At 33.4% G+C, this 27,125-nt stretch overlaps 1 protein-coding gene across 1 annotated transcript in view; it reads left to right on the forward strand.

The window, feature by feature from the left end:
• The window catches only part of LOC114330877 (squamous cell carcinoma antigen recognized by T-cells 3), a 51,046-nt gene extending 24,321 nt beyond the window's left edge, over positions 1-26,725 (forward strand). Inside the window, exons 4-6 of the mRNA XM_050644396.1 lie at positions 1,430-1,908; positions 20,794-21,042; positions 25,497-26,725. Coding sequence (XP_050500353.1) covers positions 1,430-1,908; positions 20,794-21,042; positions 25,497-26,677 — 1,909 coding nt within the window. The 3' untranslated portion in view covers positions 26,678-26,725. The remainder of the gene's footprint in view (positions 1-1,429; positions 1,909-20,793; positions 21,043-25,496) is intronic.
• Positions 26,726-27,125: the final 400 nt, after the last annotated feature.

Raw genomic sequence — 27,125 nt, forward strand, 5'->3', positions numbered from 1 at the left:
CAAGAGAATTACTAATTTTAAGCGATGAAATTTGTGAAGCAATTAAATTAGGATTAGAAAAAATATTAAATTTGCTTACAGATAGAAGATTATGCTTTGGTGCATTTCTTCTCGAAGGAACTGGCTTCTTTTCTGCTTTCTTCTTATCGTCTTTCGGCATATAAATGGATTTTTACACTTTGACACTGGTCTTCCGTATACTTCTGGGGTTGAACGGCTGTGGTTTTCCCTGGAAGTTGGTTCGTAGCGGGTAAACGTTTAAAAACGACGAGGATCACTAAAGGACTCTCCCACTTATCTTACTGCACTGTGCCACTTAAAGGTTTAAACTCACTAAGGTACTTTTTAAAAAGACCCTTTATTAACTTTTACAAATATACTTCACTTTTAATTGATCGAAAATAACTGAAATTAATTACAATGATATTACTTTTATATAAAATCAAAATGCTGAATATAAAAGGTAAAACTGCTGATTGCGATCGCTGACCTCTGGGGTTATTGCACCATAATTAGCACGATGTGTCAAGCTTGTGACACAACATTCTCTAACAGTTTGTGGAGCGTATTAGAGGAGTGGATTTATAAAAACGCGAATTGATTCCAGAAAAACTATGCCTCACTTTAATGTTAAGTCGGAAGACATCTTCGAACAGAATGTTTTACCATATTTTTGTGATATTTATATACCTAATGAACTATTTTAAAATTATAGTAATTTTGTACTTTGCATTATATTTATTTTAGTATTGAAACATTTTGGTGACGTCAGGGAGACGGATAAGTTAAGCTATTTTGTTATAAAAATAATGCTGGAGCACACTTTTCTTAAGTAAACTTTTTAATTGCCTTGTGAAACCAGAAAATATTTTCCAATGTAAACCGAATTTATTTATTTAATTTTTATGAGCTATTACATTTCCCTTACAAAAGAAATTCGCATATTAATGTATTTTTTTCTAATTTTCAGTTGCTGTGGGGGGCAAAAAATATTTTTTTTTATTTCATCGCAATTTTAATAATATACTAAATAGTATGTATTAGGGAACTTTTGTGAGGTATTACATTTTCGTTTCAAAATAAAAATTTTTTTCTTCTATTAATATTTTTTCAAATTTTTTAATTGTCTTGGGGAGGCAGAAGATATTTTCCAATTTCGACCAGATTTTACCAAAATACTTAACAGTTGATTGGGCAACTTTTGTGAGGTATTACTTTTCCATCGTAAAAAAAATTTATTTTTTTTTGCCTTTTTCGATGCACCCTAATTACTCTCAGGCAACTTACAAACACTAGGGACAGAGGCCCTCGTATAGTCGCCTTCAGGCATAAACATCTATTTAATGCCCTTGGTACATACATAACTATTACATTTTACAATATTTTCAAATGAATTCAATCTTAATATAAAATATTTTTTCATATTTAGGTTGGTTGAAGTATTCAGAAGACAGCTTTCTGTTCCACTTTTAAATATGGAGAATACATACCAAGAATGGACTGATTGGTACAAATCCTTACCCGACGGTTTAGTAGATTCAGGTCCTGTCGAATGGGGCTATAAAAAAGCAATGCAAACCTTAGAAACATACAAACCTTTCGAAGATAGACTTATATCTGCAGATAGTGCTGAACTGTACGACATTTATAAAGAATATATTAAAGAAGTTAAAGATACATCAACCGTATTATGTTTGTATGAAAGGGCGATACTCCCCTTATGTCTAACACCTCTTTTGTGGGAAGATTATATTAAATATTGTTTTAAATTAAAGGAAGTTGTCTTGAAGGTTGGAACTAGAGCTATTAGAAATTGCACTTGGAGTGAGCCTTTGTGGATTGCTAGGCTTCGGGCTCTGGAATTTCATAAATCGGATGAAAAAGAAATTATGGAATGTTTTGAACAAGGTAAGTTGTAAAAAATATTTTTTTTTTGTTTTATTAAATCATTTTAGCGTAGAGTGTAAAGTTAACAGTTTAGCGTAGCAATAAAATCTGATAAGGAGTAATAGTACAAGGGGAGGGGATATTGCTAACTATAACACTAGCTTTAATAGATCTGACAACAAAATGAGAAAGAAAGAAACCAAATGAGAGAATACGAGAAATGTTGGGAGTCACGTATACAATAATTGATGACATAAAAACAAAACAACTAATATGGTTCTGCCATGTACACAGAATGCCAGATGACAGAATCCCTAAACAGATTTTGACGTGGACACCGCAAGAGAGAAGAAAAAGAGGAAGGCTGAGAAGAAGCTGGAGGGAGAGAATTGAAAAAAGAACTAGAGGAAAGAGAAATCCCCCAGGTCTATGGTTAAACAGAGAAGAATGGCGGTTAGGAATCAGAAGGCGTCAGAGAACGCTGTAAACCGTTAGTAGTAGCAAATACTATTGACTGTAATACATCCAACTCCCACAGAAATCTGGAAGCACGTTGCCACTAGCGCCACTGTCGGCTTGAGTTGAACTACGTTTTGACAACGTAAAATTTGACGTAAACATTCAAATTTAATTTTATAAATTTTTGAATAACGAGCTAATTTTGCTAAATTAAATTAAAATAAAAATAGTTCAAACACTTATACAAAAACAATAATAATGATTCAATAAAATTGTGTTTTCACTAGGAAAGTTTTGGGGTAATTCTGATTTCTTTCATTATATATGGATTTTGGGCTGCTGAATCCGAATATGAGGTTTGCGAACAAAATTTCTTGCCGGAACATTGAAAAAATCGCGAAAAAAGCGAAAAATTTCAGCTTTTTTCCGCTCTTTTGCTCAAATCTCGAAAACTATTAACTTTTAGTAAATGGTCTGTTAACAGAAATTAAAGTATGTACTTAAAATTATCTACAAATATCACTATTTACTTTTTTTTCAGACGAACCGTTCGGCCTAAAGTACAAGTTGAAAATTGCCAATTTTTAACGGTCTCGGCAAAACCCACTTTTTACATTCCGAAACTTTATTTTTTATTAGAATGCTGTCATTTGATAAATTTCTCCTAGTTTTCTGTACAAATAATAAATGTTAGTTCATAGGTATGATATGTCTCTTGTGACAGCTTCCATGAGTCTATTCCGTCCTAAGAGGCCGGGAATGTCTCTTCTTTTCCCTTAGAGTTAGAGCCACAGAAGATCAGGCACAGATGGAGTCACAGTTTCAGTTGGTGTGAACATTTCCTTCGGATCTGTTATCTTAATTTCTGATAAACCTTGAGGTTTTGTGCTTTTAAAATGAATTAGTTGAACAGCTCCCAGACTTCCATAAACCTCAGGCGCGGGTTTCTTTTTTATCCGAGGAATGGGTTGCTTATGAGCTACTGCATGTTTTGGTGCAATACAAGAAATGCCAGATATAAATAAATAAATAAATAAATACTTTATTTTCTTTTAGACAGACAGAGTCTGTATAGAATTAGTCAAAAGTAATACATTAAGTAAATATAACAAACAATTAAACAATTTCACTACACAAACTAACAATGAAAATACATTTAAAATTGAAGAAATTCTTCAACCGTATAAAAAGTCTGTGTCATCAGAAATTCCTTTAAATTTAGTTTAAAGCTTGTCAGGCTCCTACACAATTTTATATGCGCTGGTAATCTATTATAGAGTCTTTGTCCCATTATACCCGGGACCTGCAATATATATTTCCCCTACACCTTGGGGCACGCAAGGTATCTTTATATCTAGTATTCATGTTATGTATTTGCCCATTGGTTTTAAAATTTTCGAGGTTATTAAATATATATATATATATATATATATATATATATATATATATACAGGGTGGTTCATCTTATTCGCCTCGGTCTCTGTACAGAAAACCTCTTGATACTTTAAAAAAATTTCTTCACAGAAATATACAGGGCCTTTAATACTACAACCTAAAAATAATGTGAATTATACAGGGTGTTCCAAAAAAGAGTGGTATATCAAAGTTATATTTTTTCTTATGGAATGCCCTATATCTGATGACATTATTGAATTGTCCTTAAAAAATAAGCTATACTTTCATAAGGGTTCCTATACCTAAATACAGGGTGTTTTGATTTATTTCGATTTTTATAAAAATGTAAGGTTTTAGAAAAAAATAAATATCTACGAATCTAAGGAGCAGTAACAAATTCTTTCTTGGATCTTAATAATAGACTATTTAGCATACTTAAGCAGATGCTTATTGCAACAAAATTTCTTACAGCGTGGTCAAAATATGAGATTGTTCTATTAACAAATTCAAGCTGTGATAACTTACTTATTTTAAATGGAACACCCTGTATCTTACTAGTCTATCGCGTAGAAAATTTACTTAGCTTTCAATTTGTACTAGAGTTTCTTATACCTATCTTTTTACAGGGCGGTCAAAATATTAGATTGCTCTATTAACAAATTCAAGCTGTAATAACTTACTTATTTTAAATGGAACACCCTGTATCTTACTAGTCTATCGAGTAGAAAATTTACTTAGCTTTCAATTCTTATTAGGGTTTCCTATATCTATCTCCCTTCATTTCTTAAATATTTAAAGATTTCCTAATTTGTAAGCTTTAAAAATTAGAATTAAGTACCTATGTCGTGGTTATGTACAACACATCACCAACACCGGCAATATACTTAAATATCTTAGTCAAGATAGTTTCATTAATAAAATTCACATTTTTATCATTTAATCACACAGAGTGTTCTTATTTTAAATGACATACTCGATATTCTATTCTTTATAATGGAAGATATTTAAAATCTCTTCAATTCCATGTTAACATTCTCAATACACATGTTATTCTGTAGATATAAATTCCCATGTTATTCTGTAAATACCCATTTTTACATATTTTTGTACAATAGGCTCGTTTTCGTCAAAGTAGCCATTGCATTTAATTGTTTGTAATTGCGATTTAAAGATTCAAACAAAAAGTGGCGTTCTTAAATTTACTTAATAACCGTTGGGTTAAGATATGGAAAATGCTTATACGGAATGAAATATAATATAAATATCTTCCAGAATACGGCATCTAATATAGGGTATGCAGTTTAAAATAAACGTATTATTCAATTTCACATGCAGGCCAAAATCAACTAAAATAATACAACACTCTGTGTGACTACATGATAACACTGAAAATTTCATTAATGACAGTATCTTGTCTAAGTATATTGCCGGTGTTGGTGATGTGTTGTACATAAACACGACATAGGTACTTATGTAGTTCTAATTTTTAAAGCTTACAAATTAGGAAATCTTTAAATATTTAAAACATGAAGGGAGATAGGTATAGGAAACCCTAATAAGAATTGAAAGCTAAGTAAATTTTCTACTCGATAGACTAGTAAGATACAGGGTGTTCCATTTAAAATAAGTAAGTTATTACAGCTTGAATTTGTTAATAGAACAATCTAATATTTTGACCGCCCTGTAAAAAGATAGGTATAGGAAACCCTAGTACAAATTGAAAGCTAAGTAAATTTTCTACGCAATAGACTAGTAAGTTACAGGGTGTTCTATTTAAAATAAGTAAGTTATTACAGCTTGAATTTGTGAATAGAACAATCTCATATTTTGACCACCCTGTAAGAAATTTTGTTGCAATAAGCATCTGTTTAAGTATGCTAAATGGTCTTTTATTAAGATCCAATAAAGAATTTGTTACTGCTTCTTAGATTGGTAGATATTTATTTTTTTCTAAAACCTTACATTTTGATAAAAATCGAAATAAATCAAAACACCCTGTATTTAGGTATAGGGAACCCTTATGAAAGTGTAGCTTATTTTTTAAGGTCAATTCAATAATGTCATCAGATATAGGGCATTCCATAAGAAAAAATATAACTTTGATATACCACTCTTTTTTGGAACACCCTGTATAATTCACATTATTTTTAGGTTGTAGTATTAAAGGCCCTGTATATTTATGTGAAGAAATTTTTTTAAAATATCAAGTGGTTTTCCGTACAGAGACCGAGGCGAATAAGATGAACCACCCTGTATATATATATATATATATATATATATATATATATATATATATATATATATATATATATATATATATATATATATATATATATATATACAAGTCTCCAGAATATAAATACAGGCCAATGGCAATATTTTGAAATTTTGAAAGTACTGCCTACTGACGTGGTACTAGGTCTGGTGGCTGAGCTATTGTGCCCTAAGTGCGGGATGTATAATAATATACCATTTTCACTTTATAAATATATTTGAACTTCACAGCGTTCGTTTAAACAATTAAACAACAGTATATATGTAAACAATAACTAAGGTATTATTGCTTCATCGTGACTAATCGATGGATCTGAATGTCTCGTCAATTCTTTGGTTCGTTTATATACAATAAATCATAAGGTCAATACCGGTCAATGCCGAAACATATTTACATTACTATAAACTATACTTATAATATTTTATTCAATGCTAAGGGTTAACGTACTATGTTACATCATCCCCTTTTAGAGAGGAGGGCTTATATCGTCAGATATAAGTCCTCAACTATATTATCACCCTAACTTAACAGAAATCCTATTTTTATCCAAAATATAGCAATAAAATATTTATATTATTCCTTATTCTAATAAATTGGTACCTATTTTATAACCAGATTAAATCTTATTTACAAATTAAATATATTTTAGTCTTTCTTTCACACTAATTCACTTCTTGTATGAATATAGCCTATTCTTATGAACTTCCTTTATTTTTCCCGGTTTTAACTCAATTTTGCAATTTACTTTACCTATCTCTGATATCCTATATGGACCGTTGTACAATGAATCGAATTTGGTGTTCTCTTCGTTTTTAATTAAGACTAAGTCACCTACTTTGAATTTCTGAGGTGATGCTACGATTTGGCTTTGCCCCTGCCTGTTTATTTTTTGTTGTATTAAAATTTTGCGGGCTCTGGTATGCGCAAACTGAAGTTTATACTTAAGCTCATTATAATATGCGTCTATATTGTAGCATGGTTGGATGTTAGAGGTGAGGTTCTCAGGTATATTTGCTGGCCTCCCATATACTAATTCAAAAGGTGTGTACCCATGGTATGAATTGGGGGTGGTGTTGTAACAGTATGTGAACATTCTACACCACTCATCCCAGTCATACTTACCTTCGTTGATGAAACACCTGACGTACTCGTTAAGTGTGCGATGTAATTTTTCGCAGCTTCCTATCGATTGAGGGTGGTAAGCTACCGAGAAGTTATGTTGGATGTTGAGCATTTTCGTCAAACTCGACATTATTTCGTTTTTGTATTCCGTCCCTTGATCCGTCCTTATTTGTTTCATTAGCCCGTAGGTGGGTATGAAGTTTTCGAATATACCCCTAGCTATTGTATGCGCCTCCTTGTCCTGCACCGGGATACTTACTGCGTATTTCGTCAGTTCGCAGAGCATTGTTATGCAATACCGATTTCCTTCTCTGCTCCGTGGGAATGGGCCTACCGTGTCAATATACACTATATCCCATGGTTTCTCGGAAGTGTCCGTTACTACGAATTCCTCTGTATGGCCTTTCTTTGGTTTGTTTACTTGACATTTGTGGCAATTCTTGATATACAGTCTTACTTCGTTTTCCATATTTTTCCATTTAAAATTGGCTTTTAGTTTCTTTATTAGTCTATTATTCCCTACATGGCCTCCAAACATCGGGTGGTTATGATAGGTCTCTATTAATTGCTTTTTTTCTTTTTTCTCCGTTATTGTTCTAGGTACTTCGCAAATGCATATTTCTATATTTTTTAATACTTTATTTCCTTTCTCTATAAATTCTGTGATTGTGCAGTTTGTGAAAATAACGTCATTCGTATATATTTTTATTCTTTTGATTCCTCTAGCCTCCGCAAGCTTATTAAGCTTTCCCAACGCTTGACCTAAATCAAAGTTGGTAAAATTGGTAGGCAGTCTTTCGCAAACCCGTATCCTGTTTCTGATCCGTATGTTCATCTCGAGAGAAATACGGTTATCTACAAAAGACAGGATTGGTAGCTTATGTGCTTCTAAATTATTTAGTACCTTCCTTACAGCTTTTCCCTGACTGTGAGTGTTAATCTTTGCTTGATTCGGGACGGGCTTTCCGCACTCTACCTTAGACCCTGCATTTCTTTTTGCTTGGGCCCTTGTTATTGCCAAGATATGAGTATTATCAATATATAAGTCTTTCAGCTGATCCACGGATATTCTTGAAATACTATCCGCGTAGTTATTATTTCCTGTGATGTAGTGTATGTCAAAGTTGTATTCCTCCAAATCTAGCCTAATTCTTGTGAGTTTAGATGTAGGTTCTGTCATGGAGAACAGATGGGTCAATGGTTTGTGATCTGTTTTAATAATAAATTTCGGTGCCCCATATAGATAGCATTTAAAATGATTTATGCCCCAATGTATAGCTAGCAGTTCTTTCATAATTATAGGCTTATTGATTTCACTTTTCTTGAAGGCACGTGATGCATATGCTATGGGTAGATCTATACCATCATAGTTTTGACTCAGAATTGCTGAACATGCTGTATTAGATGCATCCGTTGTCAAAATAAATTGTTTGTTGAAGTCCGGATATTGAAGTATAGGAGGGTTTGTTAATGCCAGTTTTAGCTTCTGAAAAGAATTTTCGCACTCTGTCGACCATTCAAATTTCACTTTTTTCTTTGCCAATCTATTTAGCGGTATACAAATTTCTGCAAATTTCCTAATAAATCGTCTGTAATAATTACAAAAAGCTACAAATCTTTTTGCTTCATCAGCGTTTGTAGGGGTAGGATAATTCTCAATTACCGAATATTTTGCTTTATCTGGTCGTACGCCGTCTTGAGATAAATCATGCCCTAAGTAAGTAACCTCTTTTCGGAAGAATTGGCATTTTTCAGGATTTAGTTTTAGGTTGAATTTCCGGCATGTTTCGAATACCTTTCTTAAGTTAGTTAAGTGATGATTTTCTGATATGCCTATTACAACTATATCGTCCATATATAGGAATGCTTTTTCGGGTGTCAATCCTGAGAATGCTATCGACATCATTCTTGAAAAGCTATTTGGGCTTATGTTTAACCCAAACGGTAATCTTGTGTACTGAAATGATCCTTTCTCTGTACTGAAGGAGGTGTATTTTCTTGAGGCTTTTTCTAGTGGGATTTGGTGGAAACCTGACATTAGGTCCAGGACTGAAAACCACCTAGATCTTCCTAATTGATCTAGAATTGCATCTATGCGCGGTAACGGGAATTTATCTGTGACTAACTTCTTATTAAGTTGTCTAAAATCAATGCACAATCTCCACGCCTTGCTTCCGTCTATTGATTTTTTAGGTACTAAAACTACTGGACTGTTGTATTCCGATGTTGAAGGTTCTACGATACCTTGCTTTAGCATTTTGTTTACCTGCGCGTTGACTTCCGATGTTTGAAAATGTGGGGTACGATAATTTTTAATATATACTGGGGTAGTATCCTTCACCCGTAGCTTCTGTTCGTAAAAATTATTATGTGTTAATATGTCGTCTTTTAATGCAAAGATGTCTGCAAAATCTTCACACAAGGCTACTAGTTTCTCTTTCGCATACTCAGGAACTTCTAGATTCAGTGATTCCTGCAATATTTTCTTCCTGTTTTCCATAACATTCTCCACCTTATATATGTTGAATAGGTTCAGCTCCAATGTTTTGATGTCATTTGTATTGATAATCGCACTCTCATAGTTTGTATTCAAAATTTTGATATATGGGTTTTTCCTTGAAATGATCGATCTTGCTATGAAAACTCCTTGTATAATTTCCTGTTGTTCTACGACTATATTCTCATTTATACCTTTAAATCCATTGATTAATCTGTAAATTTCGCATCTCGGTGGAATTGCTATGTTGTTCTGATTTGTGTTATCAAGAATATTAAGACTAATGTAATAATCATCGTCAGTTTTTACGTGTAGTTTCAGGTTGGAATAGTCTAACATACATTGATATTTGGTTATGAAGTCTCTCCCGATTATTCCATCTGTGGGTATCGGAAAGTCTTTCCTAACTACCTGGAAGCTATGAAGAAAAGTGTTTCCATTTATGTTTAGTAAAGTGTCTACTCTCCCTAACGTTTGTAATTCTCCTTGCGTAACTCCCTTTATTTTGACTATTGAGTTTCTTTGTATTGCTTGGCGTGGGAAATCATCCTCAATTTTTAATAAGGAAATATCTGCTCCTGTATCCAGTATAAATGTGTGTATTTTATTCGATATTTTTGTGTAAATTTCTACAAAGTTAGAGAGTGTTAAGTCAAAGTTGTAAATATAATGGCTACTTTCTTTTGTGAGACGGTTGGGATTGACCCTAACCCTATTTCCATTCAAAACCCCAACTGCGTTTTCTCAGGCGAATTTTCGCTTGTACTCTCGCTTTCGCAAGTTCTAATATTGGCATTATTTGCTCTGTTAAAATTTGATCTACTGTTTCCCCTATTATAATATTCCTGATTTCTCCTATATCTTGGGTCTCCTCTATATCTAGTACCGTTGTTATTTCGCCATTCTCCTTGCTGTCTCTCATAATTGTTTCTATTCCAATTTCTGTCCTGACCTCTACTACTGTTTCCTCTAAAGTTGGTCTTATAGTTCAGCACTCTATTCTGCTGCTCATCTGACGTGTCTATTGACAAAAATTTTGTCAACGCCTCCTGTGGTGTGTCAAACTTCCCTGCTTCCATTATTATCCTTACCCTTTCCGAACTTGCATTTCGCGTCAATGTATTGACTGTTGCTTCTGCCGCGTATTTTCTAACCAGGTCTCCGGGCATTCCTTCCGCTATATACGCTGTTTTCAGTTGTTCTACCAATTCTTCTATTTCTGTAGCGTATGTTGTCGCGTCCCTATGGGCTTGTTTCTTCCTATTCAGCTTGGCTATTACCAATTTAGGACTATCTCCTTTTATATTTTTCTTTAATGTGTCTATAATTTTTCCGATGGAATCCTCTGTCGTGATTAGACTTCTCGCTTTTCCAATAAGCCTTGATTTTACCAGTGTTATTGCTGTATTTTCGTGCCCTTCTTGTATCGATTTTACGAATTCTAATGCATCCACGAATGCTTGCAACTTCCCGATTTCTCCATCGAATTCTCTGGGCAACACCCTACTCGCTGTAGTTAGAAAGTCGTTCATATTTAAGGCCATGTTTTCCTCAGTTTCGCTGTGGTCCTGTGCTTCCACTATATCTTTTCTTATATGTTGTGTAATCGTCTCGGGAACTATTATCCTTGAGTCTAGAGCTTGGAAAGTTCTGATAACCTTATCCCTGATTTTGCGGAAATAATTGCTACAAATAGTACGCTGAGCGTCGTTAAGGATTCCTTCGTTTTTGCTTACCAGTGCAATGAACTCGTTATATTTATGTAGTGATTAGGTTGCTGATTATGTCCAATCGTACTTCTATATTTTTGGGTATTGCTTTTTTCAATGCTCTTTTACTCTGTTTATCACTTTCTTTTAACAGGCTATCTAATTTATTTTCAAAAGTTTCCCAATTAGCCGACATTTAAAGTAAATCTAATCATTGCTCATTATATTAAAAAAATATTATGTTATATTAAGTTAAATCATTAGTAAAATGTCATGTCAATGAATATTAAAGAATATTATATTTTAGAATCCCTATAAAATAATGTCAATACCTTAAACTCGGTCCATCATGATAATAAAAATTTGAAAATAATAATAAAAGTTCGATAAAGGAAGTATAAAAATAGGATAAATTCTTACCTTGTCTCTTTACACCTGGATTGCTTCTTTGGATTGTCCTCTTAAAGTTTCTCCCCTGTGTCGACTTTGGTTCGTTTCTCTATTGGATTGGTTTTACTTCCCATTTCTAGTTTATAACAACTATTTTCTGCGTACTTTCCTTCGGGTCCAAAAGGCTGGAGCTTAGCATGCTTTTCCAATTAGGCAGATGATCGCCATGACGTGGTACTAGGTCTGGTGGCTGAGCTATTGTGCCCTAAGTGCGGGATGTATAATAATATACCATTTTCACTTTATAAATATATTTGAACTTCACAGCGTTCGTTTAAACAATTAAACAACAGTATATATGTAAACAATAACTAAGGTATTATTGCTTCATCGTGACTAATCGATGGATCTGAATGTCTCGTCAATTCTTTGGTTCGTTTATATACAATAAATCATAAGGTCAATACCGGTCAGTGCCGAAACATATTTACATTACTATAAACTATACTTATAATATTTTATTCAATGCTAAGGGTTAACGTACTATGTTACACTACAACTTGTTTTATGAGGGATACCAGCAATAGTCCGTATTATTCTTTTTTGTGCAAAAAAGACTTCATTGATATGGCAACTTGATCCCCAAAAACAAATCCCGTATCTCAAACGAGATTCGGCTTGGGCACAATAAAGCATTATTAATTGTTTCTCCGTTAATACTTGTTTTAAATTTCGAAACAAAAAAGTTACTGAGTTTAACTTTGCGGCCAGCGTATCACAATGTTTCCTCCAATTAAGACATTCATCTAAATGAAGTCCTAAGAACTTTAATGATGAAACAAGTTCAATATCATTATTATTTATATTTAAGTTAATTGGGTTAATACATCGTTGCCTATTATGAAACTGCATGAAAAGAGTTTTTTGGGTGTTCAACAATAAATAATTATTACTGAACCAGTTGTAAAGATCTGACAGTAAGCTGTTAAATTTGGACTTCAAAGAAGTATCAGGTCCATTGACTATTACATTTATGTCGTCTGCAAATATCGTGAAATGTCCATCCGAGTTAACCGAGACAACATCGTTTACATAAATAAGAAAGAGAACAGGTCCTAAAATTGAGCCTTGCAGTACACCTATGTCAATATCGAGATAGTTGGATTTATGCGTCGCATTTGATAATTTTCCTTTTTCTGTTAAGCTGACGTATTGACGACGTGCAGTTAAATATGATGTTAACCAATTTAACGCACGTCCTTGAATGCCGATATTTTTTAATTTATAAAATAAAATTTCGTGATTGACACAGTCGAAAGCCTTGCTAAGATCACAAAATATCCCAACAGGACTCTCTCCAGTATCTATTAAAGATGCGAGAGTATCATAAAAGGAATGCATTGCTGTATGGGTAGATTTTTTGGACTGGAAACCATGTTGGTTACTAACAATCACTTTATTCGTATGTAAAAATGAGTTAAGTCTTTGTAAATAACTGTACTCAAAAATTTTTGAAAATACCGAAGAAATTGTTATTTGGCGGTAATTATTTACTTGTTTTGGGTCACCTTTTTTATGAATTGGTAACACCTTTCCCGTTTTTATACAATCTGAAAAATTGCCATTTGAAAATGATAAATTAACTAAATATGTTAATGGCGATATTATAAACGAAACAACCTTTTTTATTAAAAACCCAGGGATTTCATCAAAGCCATGAGATTTTTTGTTTTTTAGTTTTTGGTTTAATAATTTGTTTAATTCTATTGTAGTGTACGGATGTAGAAGAAAGTGGACATCCAAAACAGTGTTGTTACAAGGATATGTATTATCAGGTTTGTTTGGAATTGCCGCAATTGCATCCAATGGAGCATTTTTAAAAAATAGATTAAATTTATTGGCTATTTCTAATGAATCTGTAATTAAGTTATCCCCGTTTGAAAGTGTTGTTACTCTCATTTTTTTTACCTTTTGAAAAATCAGATATAATTTTCCAAGCACTTTTAGAAGGATTATCTGAGGTGCTTATTATATTTTGGTAATGACATTTTTTGGTTAAATTTAGAAGCTTTTGATGCTCTCTTTTTTTATGTCTATAATAATCACGCAACTCTGGAAATGCTCTAGATAATGCATGCAAATTTTTTAATTGGCAACTTGATTGTCTCACCTCATTATTAACCCATTTATTACTATTTAATTTGGACTTTTTATTTATAATAGGAAAATGAATGTTAAAATGATACATAAAAATATTAAAAAAGGTATTAAAAGCAATATTTGTATCTAGGATACCATATATTTGATTCCAGTCCTCACTTGAGATGTCATTTATAAATTTATTTATAGTAATGTCATTAAAATTTCTTTTTTGATAGAGAACACTCGACTCACCCGCCCCAAAATCAAACTCAATAAGTACAGTTCGATGGTCGGACACAGTATTGTCGTTTACACAAGTAACAGAAGAGTTTGAAAAATTAACAAAGACGTTATCAATCGTCGTAATGCTGGTATCCGTGAGCCTAGTGGGTCGTTCATATGACGTGAAAAGTGTGGTATTCGTCGATTGTATGTACGTTAAAATCAGCGTTATTGTACACCTGCTGTGTAAAGCACAGCAGGTCAATTTTCTGCGGATCGCCTGCGAATGCTGAGACTTCCAAGCGAACAGCTTCTGTATAGGATGAACAAAACCCCAAAGAGGAGAGTACATCAACCTATTTTCTTGAGCCGTACTTTTTGTAGAGTAAACGGCCAACCCTGCAAGGAATGGTGAGACCAACTATCTGGGTCTTACTGCCGCTACAAGACTTTGAGCAAGCGCGTTGCTTATCTGGAAGTGTCAGCAATCGCAGGCGATCCGCAGAAAATTGACCAGCCGTGCTTTATACAACAGGTGTACGAAAACGCTGATTTTAACCCTTTCTATGCCAGACCTTAATTTGCATGTTGGTTCCTCAATCACAAAGGTTTTTTCATGCTTAGGTATTGCCTTATATATACGTCGCATATAAATAAAAAAATAAATAACCAAAACATGTTTTTTAATGAGTTTTTTAACCAACTTAAACGTTTTCTTTTCAAAAGTGCTCATCAGAGAGCAAAACAAACTTGAAAAAATGTAACTAACTTAAAAAAAATAATGTAATGTAAATTAACATTAAAAGTTTTCTTTTGTGTGGTGCTCCTCAAAACATGACACTACGCAAAGGCCGACTCCGCATCTTGCACACATGTATCTCCATTCGCTTCTTTTTTTTTCTGGTCTTTTCTGTGGCTACAAACGCTTCACCTTCTAGCAGCTACCTATAAGCGTTGCCACTAGTGCTACAATATAGCATATATCTAAAATATGTGAACAAATATATACGGCAATGGGTCCGCATGACCTGTCTGAGGTGCCAATATTTTGAGGCTTTGGGAACAATAATCTAACATTTTCGGACATATTTCTACGGCATTGGGACACCAATGAGTCTAAAATTTTATAAGCAACGCATATTTTCGGCATTGGTAAATTGAGACCATAACACCTTCCTTATTCATGAACTCAGCAGTTTTATGTTAATATTGAAAAATTTGCGTAAATGGATTTGGATTTTTTGCAGATTAAGCCATCGATATGTATGGCGTGGCATTTATTTGGAAGCGCGTGCAGATCTTGTTATGTTAGGTACAGGAGGCCTTGATGCTGATAGGTACATTAGAGAATGTCTGGAGGAACATGTGTTACCTTCTATGCATTTTGTAGGTGAAAAGATTCTCCTAGTGCAGGATAATGCTCGACCGCACATGGCCAGGATAACAATGCAATACTTTACAGATGTTACGACTAATGGAAACGTTCAAGGAAATTGATCCTGAAGCACAATCAAGAGGGCTTAAAATAAACGAAACAAAAACAAAGTACATTACCATCAAAAGAACACCTGACAATGAAAATATCGCAATAGACAACTATACTATTGAACGTGTGGATGCCTTCACATATCTGGGAACAGAAATCAATCAGAAGAATTCCGTAAGTATCGAAATTAATACACGTATTTCCAGTGGAAATCGTACATACTGTGCTAATAAAAGATTGATGACATCGAAACTATTAGACAAAAGGACCAAAATGACTATCTACAGAAAATTGATTAGACCCGTAGTAACCTATGGTTGTGAAACCTGGGTAATGACGAAAAAGATGAAGCCCAACTCAGGACATTCGAGAGAAAGATACAGAGAAAAGTATATGGCCCGGTGCAAGAGGAATACGGCACATGGAGAATCAGGAGAAACGACGACGTTAACGAACTGAACGAAGGGTATGATATTGTAAGATTTGTGAAAAGTTAAAGACTGTCATGGCTGGGACATGTTCAGCGACAAGAAGATACAAAAACGACAAAGAAAATATTACAATGGAAGCCGGTAGGAAGGCCCATAACGAGATGGTTGGATGACGTGGAAGACGACCTGAAAACCATGAATATAAGACAATGGAGGAGAAGTGCACAAGAGAGATCTGAATGGAAGGGCATAGCTAGACAGGCAAAGACCCATCCAGGGTTATGATGTCAAAAGAAGAAGAAGACTTTACAGATGTTTGTATTTACTTAATAGCCTGGCCTCCTAGAAGCCCAGATCTTAACCCGATAGAATATTTATGGATCAACTTGGAAAGAGTAGTTAGGCAAAGTTATGGCGAGTTTGAAAATGTGGTAGCGTTAGAACAGGCGCTAATAAACGAGTGGAAACAAATACCGCAAAACGAGATTGCTGCTTTAATCCAGTCTATGCCAGAAAGGATGAAAGCTGTTATTCCAGCAAAGGAAGTACTCGTTTTTAGTATCCATAGCATATAAATATTTTATAATTTTAATTTGAAAAATATCTTACATGGCATAATAATTTTTATTTGTTCTTACATTAGTCAATATTTTGGAATTTTGTTTTTCTTTTCTGGTTTGTTATTGAACAAACAATAACAATAATAGGGAACTTGCACATTTTTTTATTACATAATAATGTTCAGTTTTGTTTAAAAATGAGATTTGCAAAATTTCACGCTTCAAAAACTCATAATAACTTACAAGTATAAAGACGCCGCAAAAACAAATGCTCTGAAACTTTGGGTTCTGGTAGTCCTTGATGTGTAGAACAAAAGACTCAATGGGCGCGTAGCTCCCAAAAATCATGGTTTTAAGATATAAGCCTCTGAAGTTATACGTACACAGATCGAATTTTATTTTTAAATTATAATTTTTTGGCATATGTGTATATCATGCTAGTGACGTCATCCATTTGGGCGTGATGACGCAATCGATGATTTTTTTAAATAATAGGAGTCGTGTGATAGCTCATTTGAAAGGTTATTTAATTCTTTATTCACTAATATAAACATTAACATAATTATTTATACAGGGTGCCCAAAAATTTTTTTAATTAAATTAATTGAGACAAAAAGAAGAATTTATATAATTTATTTAATTCGAAATACATTTTACTATTGTCCGAAAACATGAAAAAATGTTTATTTGATAAATAAATATTGTTTTTCGCTTAAATTCAATATTAAAGCTGCCACCCACCTGCCTCTTAGCAGTTTGAACATTTAATTTATGTGAAAAGCAATGTTTATTTTTCAAATTAACATTTTTTCTGTTTTCTGACAGTAGTAAAATGTATTTCGAATTAAATAAATTATATACATTCTTCTTCTTCTCTCAATTAATTTAATTCAAAAAAAATTTTGGACAGCCTGTATAAATAATTATGTTAATGTTTGTATTAGTGAATAGAGAATTGTATAACCTTCAAATGAGCTATCACACGACCCCTATTCTTATTTAAAAAAAATCATCGATTGCGTCATCACGCCCAGATGGATGACGTCACTAGTATGATATATATATGCCAAAAAATTATATTTTAAAAATAAAAATTGACCTGATTCGTAATTTATCTCCAGAGTCGCCCATTCTCGAGAAAATTAATTTATTCCAACTCAAACGTCCTCACTGTACCTATAACTTCAGAGGCTTAATATCTTAAAATATGATTTTTTGAAGCTACGCGCTCATTGAGTCTTTTGTTCTACACATCAAGGACTACCAGAATCCAAAGTTTCAGAGCATTTGACAGAGAGCCATTTCCCATAAGGTTTCTGCGGGGTCCTTTAAAGTCTTCTGCGGTATAAAATAGTTCAAACGACCCGTGACGTCACATAGTTTTATTATTGTATAGTTATGATTAGTGTTATGTTTAGGTATATCCTTCTTCTCCTTCTTTATTTTATTGGCCTCCACCTACTTGGGTATTTGGCCAGCTCATCGTCGAGGAATAAGGGAAAAATATTTATATTCTAATGACATTTATCGTATGTCACTGTAATAATATATACCAGTTTGTTGAGATTGGAGTTTGATACAGTTTTTGAAGGAAAGGAAAGAAGTCTTACTATAGAAAATAAAACCATTTTGTAAAAGTACAAGTTTTCTATGAATAGTTCAAACGATCAAAAATACTTGTGACGTCACATAAATGTATTTTCTACTGACGTTTATAATGTCTAATTTAAAATTATATAATAATTTTATTTACTTTTTTTGGTGCAAAATGTAAACATATAACCGGATGACGTCACGACGCGTTTTGGACTGGCTGGTATAATTTGAATTTTTAATCGTCTTTAGGGGCCAAACCAAAGACAAAAAAACTTTTTTATCTTTGATACATGTTTTAAATTATGTTCTGTTGTGATTTATAACATTTTTTTCGAATTTAAAATTTTATGCAAGTTCCCTATTTATTGGAATTGGAATTTTTCTAATACTTGTTATTATTACGCGCTTTTATTTAGTTCAATATGTTGCGTCAAATCTTTGGACGTTAATTTGACTGCCTTTTCTCCAATGCAAATGAATGAAAATTTGCAGACAGGCATTCGCGGGAACAATACACGAATAGTCAATAAAAAAATTTTTATGTTTATTAATCGTTTACATTAAAAAAAAAAAGATTTTAATGGAAAATGCTTAAATTCTCGTGTTTTTTACAATGTAAAAACTTGAAACATTTACGGATTGTAGCTAATGATATGAACTATATACATAATTTCACTTTTTACGTTAATTGTTTACGTTATGCTTCATAAATAAACAATAAAGTTTCAAATTTTTTGCCGATTCCGACTACTTTTTATGTTAGTAAATCTTATGTTTTATACATATTTTAATAAACATGACGATATATATTAATGTTTGAAAAGTGTAAGACTAAAAAGTAAAAAATAAAAGAATATGAAAAAAAAAAGAATGTGTGTGTACTTTGTACGCACGTAAGAAGTTATACTTCTATTATATGATTATATGATTATAAACGAAATTAATATACTTTTTATTTATATTTTATTTAAATATTAAAATAATTTATACTTACCACTTCTCAAACATGTTTATTAAAACAGTGCCAAGAATTAAAATAATAAAAGAATAAAACACACACAAACACATTAAAAATGCCACAAATGATTTCTGAATATTAATTGTCGGAAAAATTTTTAACTAAATACGTATTTTCTGAAAATAAAATTATATAATAAATATACTTACAATCATAAAATGTATAAAAAAAATAAAAAAATAAGTGTTTCTATTGGGATTCGAACCAAGTTACCAGCGCGGCTGGTATTGGCGTTGTATTGGGGTTCACTCGCATTAAACGCTTCGCCACGGAGACAGTGTGTCATTATGTGCGAAGATCGACTAACTAAAAGGATTAAACTTTTGACATTTTTGAATTATGTAAATCAAATTATTTTGATTTTGAATTGAAATGATTTAGAATTGAAAAAATACAACAAAACATAGAGTAAGAAAACAATATATTAGGTGAATATTGATATAAATTTTGATGGCAATCAAATTATGTATTTTGGTAGGTTCAAATAGGTAGGTACCTATAATACATTTACAATTATTACGTACTGTTGCTTTAAAAACTATTTAAAAATCACTACAATTATAAACTTTTTTGTTTCTGTCCTCACAACAATAAAACTAATATATTATACATTTGTTTACCTTCATATTGAACAATTATTTATTATTGACAGATCATTTCAACACCCAATCAGAGCCCGTATAACGACTAATAAATTTCGCAATCACTTGCATCGTGCAAAGTGGCTATGTTCAAATATCATAACAAAATTTGATCAACTATTTTTAAAACATTTACCAGTGTAAGATTCTTTAGCTTTGAATAAGCGAGATCGTAGATCGTCCCGGTTGATTGTTGTTATCCACAGTTCTCTACGCCTTCGAGCTAATAGGTTTTTTATCAGTAATTTTGCGGCACTCATACTAGTCACAGTTTGATGGGCTTTCACATTGGCATGCAACAATCATCTCTTCTATGTTAACAAGTCCAAAAATATAATATGAAAACTATTTAAAAAGGCAGTATAACCATTAACTAACTTTTTGTTTGTTGTTTCTCTTCCTACAAATTTTAAAACTCAACAACCATACATAACCAAACCACAGTCCCACAGCTGTCCACAGCTGCCATATTGGATAATTTTTGTCATGTCATTTGAACATCCAATCAGAACAAAGTTGTAATGCGACTGCGCGGGATCAAAGGTTTTAATCCTATTAAAATTCACCCTCATATCGCGCGTAAAGAAGCATAACTTCAAAAAAAAAATTTTTAAGAAACGCTTTTCTTTAATTACGAGTGAGTAAAATTAAAAATATTATAAAAAAATCAAAATCAAAAATCAAAAAAAAGCGTGGGGCGAAAACCGCTTATTCGATGAAGACGGGCCACGCTTTTCTTTGACGAATGTGTTAGATTTTTTCATTTTTTTTTATTTTTTGCTTTTTAGTTGATTTTTTTATAATATTTTTAATTTTAGTCACTCGTAACTAAAGAAAAGCGTTTCTTAAATTTTTTTAGCATAATATTCTTTTATTTTACTAATAAACTTGGTGTCATAGAAAAATACATCATTACATAATGATTGAATGATTCTGTGTTTTTTATCAATAATCTTGTTCTAGGTGTGATTAATATAAGCCCGTCACCACCGTTGGAGTTTTGGTTTTCGTTCTTGGAGTATTATCACAGAAATTCAGATGACCAGAAAAAGCTTGATAAGCTTTTCTCTCAGACTGTACAGCAAATTGGGCATGAAAACGATCCAACATATAAAGTAAGCAGATGGCACGCTCGTTTGCTAGCCAAACGCGGAGATATGGAGTCTGCTAGGAAAGTATGGAATAATATTATCAATGACCAACAAAATAAAGGTGAATAATATATTTTTATTATTTTCTTCTTTTAGTATGTCTCAATACTGAAAGAACGAAATAGTTGGCAGGAAATTGTTGCATGAAATTTTACTTATTGCTTTCTAAAATAATACACACATTGGCAAAATTAGCCGAACACCTTAAAAATGGGACATGTTTGATGTCTCGAATTTCCTAAACCAGTGGTCCGATTTGAGTGATTCTTTTAGTATGTTATAGCCTTATTATTTAAGAATATCGTTGTGATAATATTGTTGCTAGACAGGTAAATATCATTTTATACCAGGTGTACCAATCATACTGTGTTTTTTTCTTAAAGTTTGGAACACCCTGTGGAATATTCTAGCATATGCAAAATATTAAAATTAAAACTCGATTGTAGAGTTAGGCCTTCTTAACATTTTCCTTTTCGATTCATTTACTTATGTGGGATAATAAAAAAGTTATGTGCGTTAAGAACTGTCCACGTTTTTCATCAATAAATCCTCATAGTAGGGGAGGAAAGTATGCTAAATTTGCAGTTACTCGAGCGTTATGGGGAGCTATTGGATTTTGAAGAGTACGTGCTAAAACCAGAAAAAGGTTAAGTTAAGTTTTCCATATGGTGGGGGACTTTTTATTTTTTAATTTAATTTTCCGTTTGAAACAATCGTTTTTTTCCGATTATAGCGCGATCTATCCATAATTCGAAAAAATGTGTCGAATAAAAGTTGCTTATTTTTACGTAAAGAATCCAAATCTGCAATAAAAATTGGGGGCTCCTATTTAAGATTTTAAATTAAATCCCCCACTACCACCTCCATGGGGGCTCGTGTTTGGTGCCATTCCATAGATTTTTCAAAAATATTGAATACGTGTATTTTGCAGTTTTTCCATCTAATGTTCATTTTTCGTCGATGTTGTTTATAAAATTTGTAAAAAAAAACATGCAAAAATAAATGCTGAATTTGTATTACAATGCATGTGCGCTCAGCGTTTGACATTAAAACCCCCCTCGAAGCTAGTTCAGCTGAAATCCACGGGAGGTCGTCATTGTGACATCGCTTACATCGCTTATTAATTTATTTATTTAATACATCTATTGAATTACTTTAAGCTTGTTTGTTAAACTAAGCAGATAATGATGGTAGGGGAGCCCAAGTGGGGATTTTTGCAGTTACTCGTGCGCGTCAGATTATCACATGGGGAGAAACCTTGTACCCTGTAAGTGTACCTATACCATATATTGGTTCTTAACACCGGAGAATTCATTAAGGGGGGACCGAAAAAAAAATCTATTCTTAGAAAAGCTCGAAATCGTCAGATTAAGATAAGGTAAGTTAAGTACATGCAAAATAGTGTACCTATATTTCAAAAATATGACGATTTGAGCGGGGTGTAAAAAATGGGTGAGTCACAAAGTTTCACAAAAAAAGCGAATATTTCGCGAAATAAACTTTAGATCGAAAAACTAAAAAATACGTGGGGGTTTCAATATTTTTTAAAAATCTATCGAATAATGCTAAAGACGTCACCCCACGGAGAGGGGTGGGGGTAAATTAAAAATTTTATATACGATATTTCGCGAAATGAACATCAGATCGTAAAACTGCAATATACACGTATTCAATATTTGTCAAAAATCTATCGAATGGCACCAAACACGTCCCCCCACGGAGGTCGGGTGGGGGGTTACTTTAAAATCTTAAATAGGAGCCCCCAATTTTTATTGCAGATTTGGATTCTTGACGTAAAGATAAGCAACTTTTATTCGCAACATTTTTTCCAATTATTGATAGATGGCGCTATAATCGGAAAAAACGATTGGAAATGGAAAATTTAATTAAAAAATGGAGAGTCCCACACTTTATGGAAAACTTAACTTTTTTTGGTTTTAGCACCCACTCTTCACAATCCGATAGGTCCCCATAACGCTCTAGTAACTGCAAATTTAGTATACTTTCCTCCCCTACTATGAGGATTTATTGATGAAAAACATGGCTAGTTGTTAAAGCCCATAACTTTTTTACTTTCCAACATAAGCAAATGAATCAAAAAAGAAAATATTAAGAAAACCTAAGGCTATAATTGAGTTTTAATTTCAATATTTTATATGTGCTAGAATATTCCACAGGGTGTTCCAAACTTTAAGAAAAAAACACAGCATGATTGTTACACCCGGTATAAAATGATATTTATCTGTCTGGCAACACTATTATTACACCGATATTCTTAAATAATAAGGCTATAACATACTAAAAGAATCACTCAAATCGGACAACAGGTTTATTAAATTCGAGATATCAAACATGTCCCATTTTTAAGGTGTTCGGCTAATTTTGCCGGTGTGTGTAGTATAATTATAAAATTATAGAATTATACAATAAATAGAATATATCATTAGTATATTATAATTTTACACGCCACTGAAATTACCAGAGACATGTTAACCGTAGACAAGGCATACTGAGCAAAAAATCGTAACGCGTGGCAGTCGATCGGTGGTCTGTCTATCTCTTTTTACTAAGCGATACCGCTCATATGACGGACAAAGATGGCTAGACCACTCAAAATGAATATTAACCAATGGCGTCCTTGATATCGGCGTTACACCTCGATGAACAGACCGGCCCATAGCTAGCCTAATTTACGGGGTAATTATCTATGGAAATTACTCCTCTTTCTCCTCAATTCCGTAATAATCCACGAATTTCAAAATAAATCAGTGACAACTATTTCATTCTGTGACTATACATACTGATCGTTTATAAGATCGTTTAAAATAGTCAAGCCATTATTAAAGTCAGTGAACTCGAAATTTCAGCATTTTTATGAATTAGAAATCTTCAACTAATTGCCGGTTTCACCAACGACGACTAGTAATCTATTCAATCAATAAATTTATTCGACCAATAAAACTAACTACGTTTAACCCACGTCAAATAAGACTTATTCTATGAATAAACTCAAAATATTGCTCCATTTTTATTGGTCAGTCAGCGATTTTGATGTGGCTTAAAGCCATACTACTTCGAGATCATCTCTAAATCGTGCTGCAACATCAAAAACCCAAAAGAAGAAGAAGAATAAGAGAATCACTCCACCATGCCCCAATGCTCCAAACCATCCATTTCCCCCCGATAGCAATCTGATGCACTATCTATCAGCAAAGTACTTATCATGTGGGAGTCCTGGGTACACGGACTCCCACACGAAATCCTACCCCGATCAATGCAGGCCAGCGTGAGGAGCTCTATTCCCGCCATTTCTACTGACTTGTCTTCGATCTGTATTTCTTGCTCGGGACTCGAATCCCCGCTCTGGGTTACGTCCAGTTCGGTGATTCGCCGCTCGAATGTGGGCCCCTCTTGCCCGTTTTTTGGGTTTTCAGAGGGATGTTTGAAACGTATAAAATCAACATTAATAAATAAATTGCGATGCCAAAGGTGAGCGCGTTGTCTTCTTTTGATAGAGCTACGATTATCTAGCCTTTATTATTTACTAATATTTGCTGTTTGGGTCTTTTGTGTTTCCATCTATGGTACAGATCATACCTTAATATCTCTTGCAGGGTCCGGTTTGGGTGATCTAGCTCAGCAACTTTTATTCTGGCTTTTTCCTCCATCCTATCCAGTACTCTTAAGGTACGTATCCATACGTGGGTGCTCCGTGTTCGGTGTAGCTGCTCAAATGGATACGATATGCGCTCCCCTACATATATACCGCAATCCGGTTGAATCGAAGAGGGTGAGCGGCGAGCACCAACGTATCCACTATATGGAGCTGCTACACCGATCACGGAGCACCCACGTATGGATACGTACCTTTATTTGTTCTAGGTTTCTGAATAAGAACCGTTCGGCGACGTATCTGAGCACTTTTGCAGCTTCTCTGAGTCTGAGGCAGTTGTTGTGTGCTGCTTAGATCTTCTTTTTGTTGCTTTGATTTGTGTATGCCCATGCAAGATATGCGTATGTAATAATTATTGGTAGTATGATGCTGTTTCTCAGTCTTAATTTTGTTTTCATGTCTAATTTGCTTCTTCCTCATGTGAGTCCTCTTATTGCGGCTCTCGCCGCTACTGCTTTCTGGACTGTTGCGTTAACGTGTATGTGAATGTTAGACCTTGGTCCATTGTGACTCCTAAATATTTAGCTTCGTTTTGCCATTCGATGGGTCTGTCTTGCAATGTTAGCTGTTATTCTGGGTTATCTCTTCTATTTTTTTAAGATAACCGCTTGGGCGTAGATCAATCATAACAATTGCCAGGACACATGTCTAGGATGTCAGGTAATGAGTACACGAAGAGACGACATTCTCAAATCTAGAGGGCAGAAAAAGTGTAGGACGACCTCGCAGAAGATGAATTGATGATGCCGGAGAAGATTTTTGAGTTCAAACACTGTTTAAACTATAAATATTATTTTTTCACTTTGTGTTATTGATGTTCATAATATCTTTCTTTCTTTTAGGTTCGGTGAATGCATGGTTAGAATATGCAAATTTGGAAAAACAATACGGTGAAGTAAACCAAGTGAGAAATATTTTTAAAAGAGCTCTGTTCGCATGTAAGGATTGGCCCCAATATATTGCAGATGAATGGTTAATGTTAGAGCGTGAATCTGGTACGTTAGAAGATATCATGAAATGCGAAGAAAAATGTAAGATAGTTTTAAGAACTGCCAGTCAATATACACAGAAAAATTCAGATGTTCAATATAAACGTGACAGTGATAGATCAATCAGTAGAAAAAGGAAGTCTGAGGAGGAACCGTCCCGAATGGGTTCAAAACGCCGATACGAAGATTCAGGGAGACATAGAGAGGCCAACGAAGATTTCAATTTTAGAAAATTACGGGTTTCACAAGAGACAAAAAAGCCTCAAGACACTTTCACAAGAGACAAAAGAGTATCAAAGCCTATCGAAAATAAAGATCCAAAAACTACCGTATTTGTCAGTAACATACATCCTACTGTATCTGAAGAAACATTGAAGGAACTGTTTCCAAATGCGTTAAATATAAGTATTGTTTTAGATAAGAACGGGAAGTCTCGATGTTTTGGATATATACAATTTTCAAAAGAAGAAGAGTGCATGACAGCTCTTGCACGGGATAGAGTTCCAATTAATGGAAGGCCTGTTTTTATATCCGAACTGAAATCTGACAAATCTGAGAAAAAAACATTTAAATACGCTCAATCTACCGAAGAAAACAAACTATTCCTAAAAGGATTGCCAATTTTGAAAACGAAAGAAGATGTGGAACAAATTTTTAAAGAGTATAATCCCATAGACGTACGACTTATAACTAAAAAGAATGGAGAATCGAAAGGAATAGCTTTTGTAGACTTCAAAACCGCAGAAGAAGCACAAAAAGCATTGAAAGAAATACAGCCACTAAAAATAGAAGATCAGGAAATAACAGTAGCAATAAGTGCTCCACCTCCAAAGAAACCGAATGACAAATTTTCCAAGCCAGAGTTGAGGGAGCCAATAAGACATGCTAGAAGCAAGCTGCAAGTACCAATGATGCCCAGATCTTTGCTTGTTAAAAGTAGCGCCGAGAAAGCGGTGGATAATGGAAAAGTAGAATCGGTAAATAAGACAACAAAGAGTAATGCGGATTTTAGAAACATGTTTCTTAAAAAATAGTTTTAATGTTTCATTGTTAATTATATGTACAATAGATATATAAAAAAATTATGTAGTATTTTTTACCCAAAATAGTTTTCTCCCTTATTGCTCTTACATTGTACATTTTTTCTGGTTTCTTTATAAAAATTACAATAAAGTCGTGATTTTTAATATTCTGTATTAGCATACACGAGGCAACGAAGCATTAAACCTAGGAATTTTGTGCAGTAAGATGAATCGTCATGCAACATTTTTCATTCGATTCGAGAGACTGTCAGGCAATTTTGTGAACTAAATTGATCTCCGGTAAAAATGTTTGTGCATGAGAAAATGAATCTTTAAAGTACATCTCGAAGAGATAATGAAAAATTTAGAACTCAGGAAATATTGTCAGAAATGAGTTCAACTTTTAACTTTCGGGGGGGGGGGTTTGGCGGTCACTCAACACGAATTTAAGGACGGCGTT

Source organism: Diabrotica virgifera, chromosome 2 (genome assembly GCF_917563875.1).
Source record: "Diabrotica virgifera virgifera chromosome 2, PGI_DIABVI_V3a".
Classification (NCBI taxonomy): domain Eukaryota; kingdom Metazoa; phylum Arthropoda; class Insecta; order Coleoptera; family Chrysomelidae; genus Diabrotica; species Diabrotica virgifera.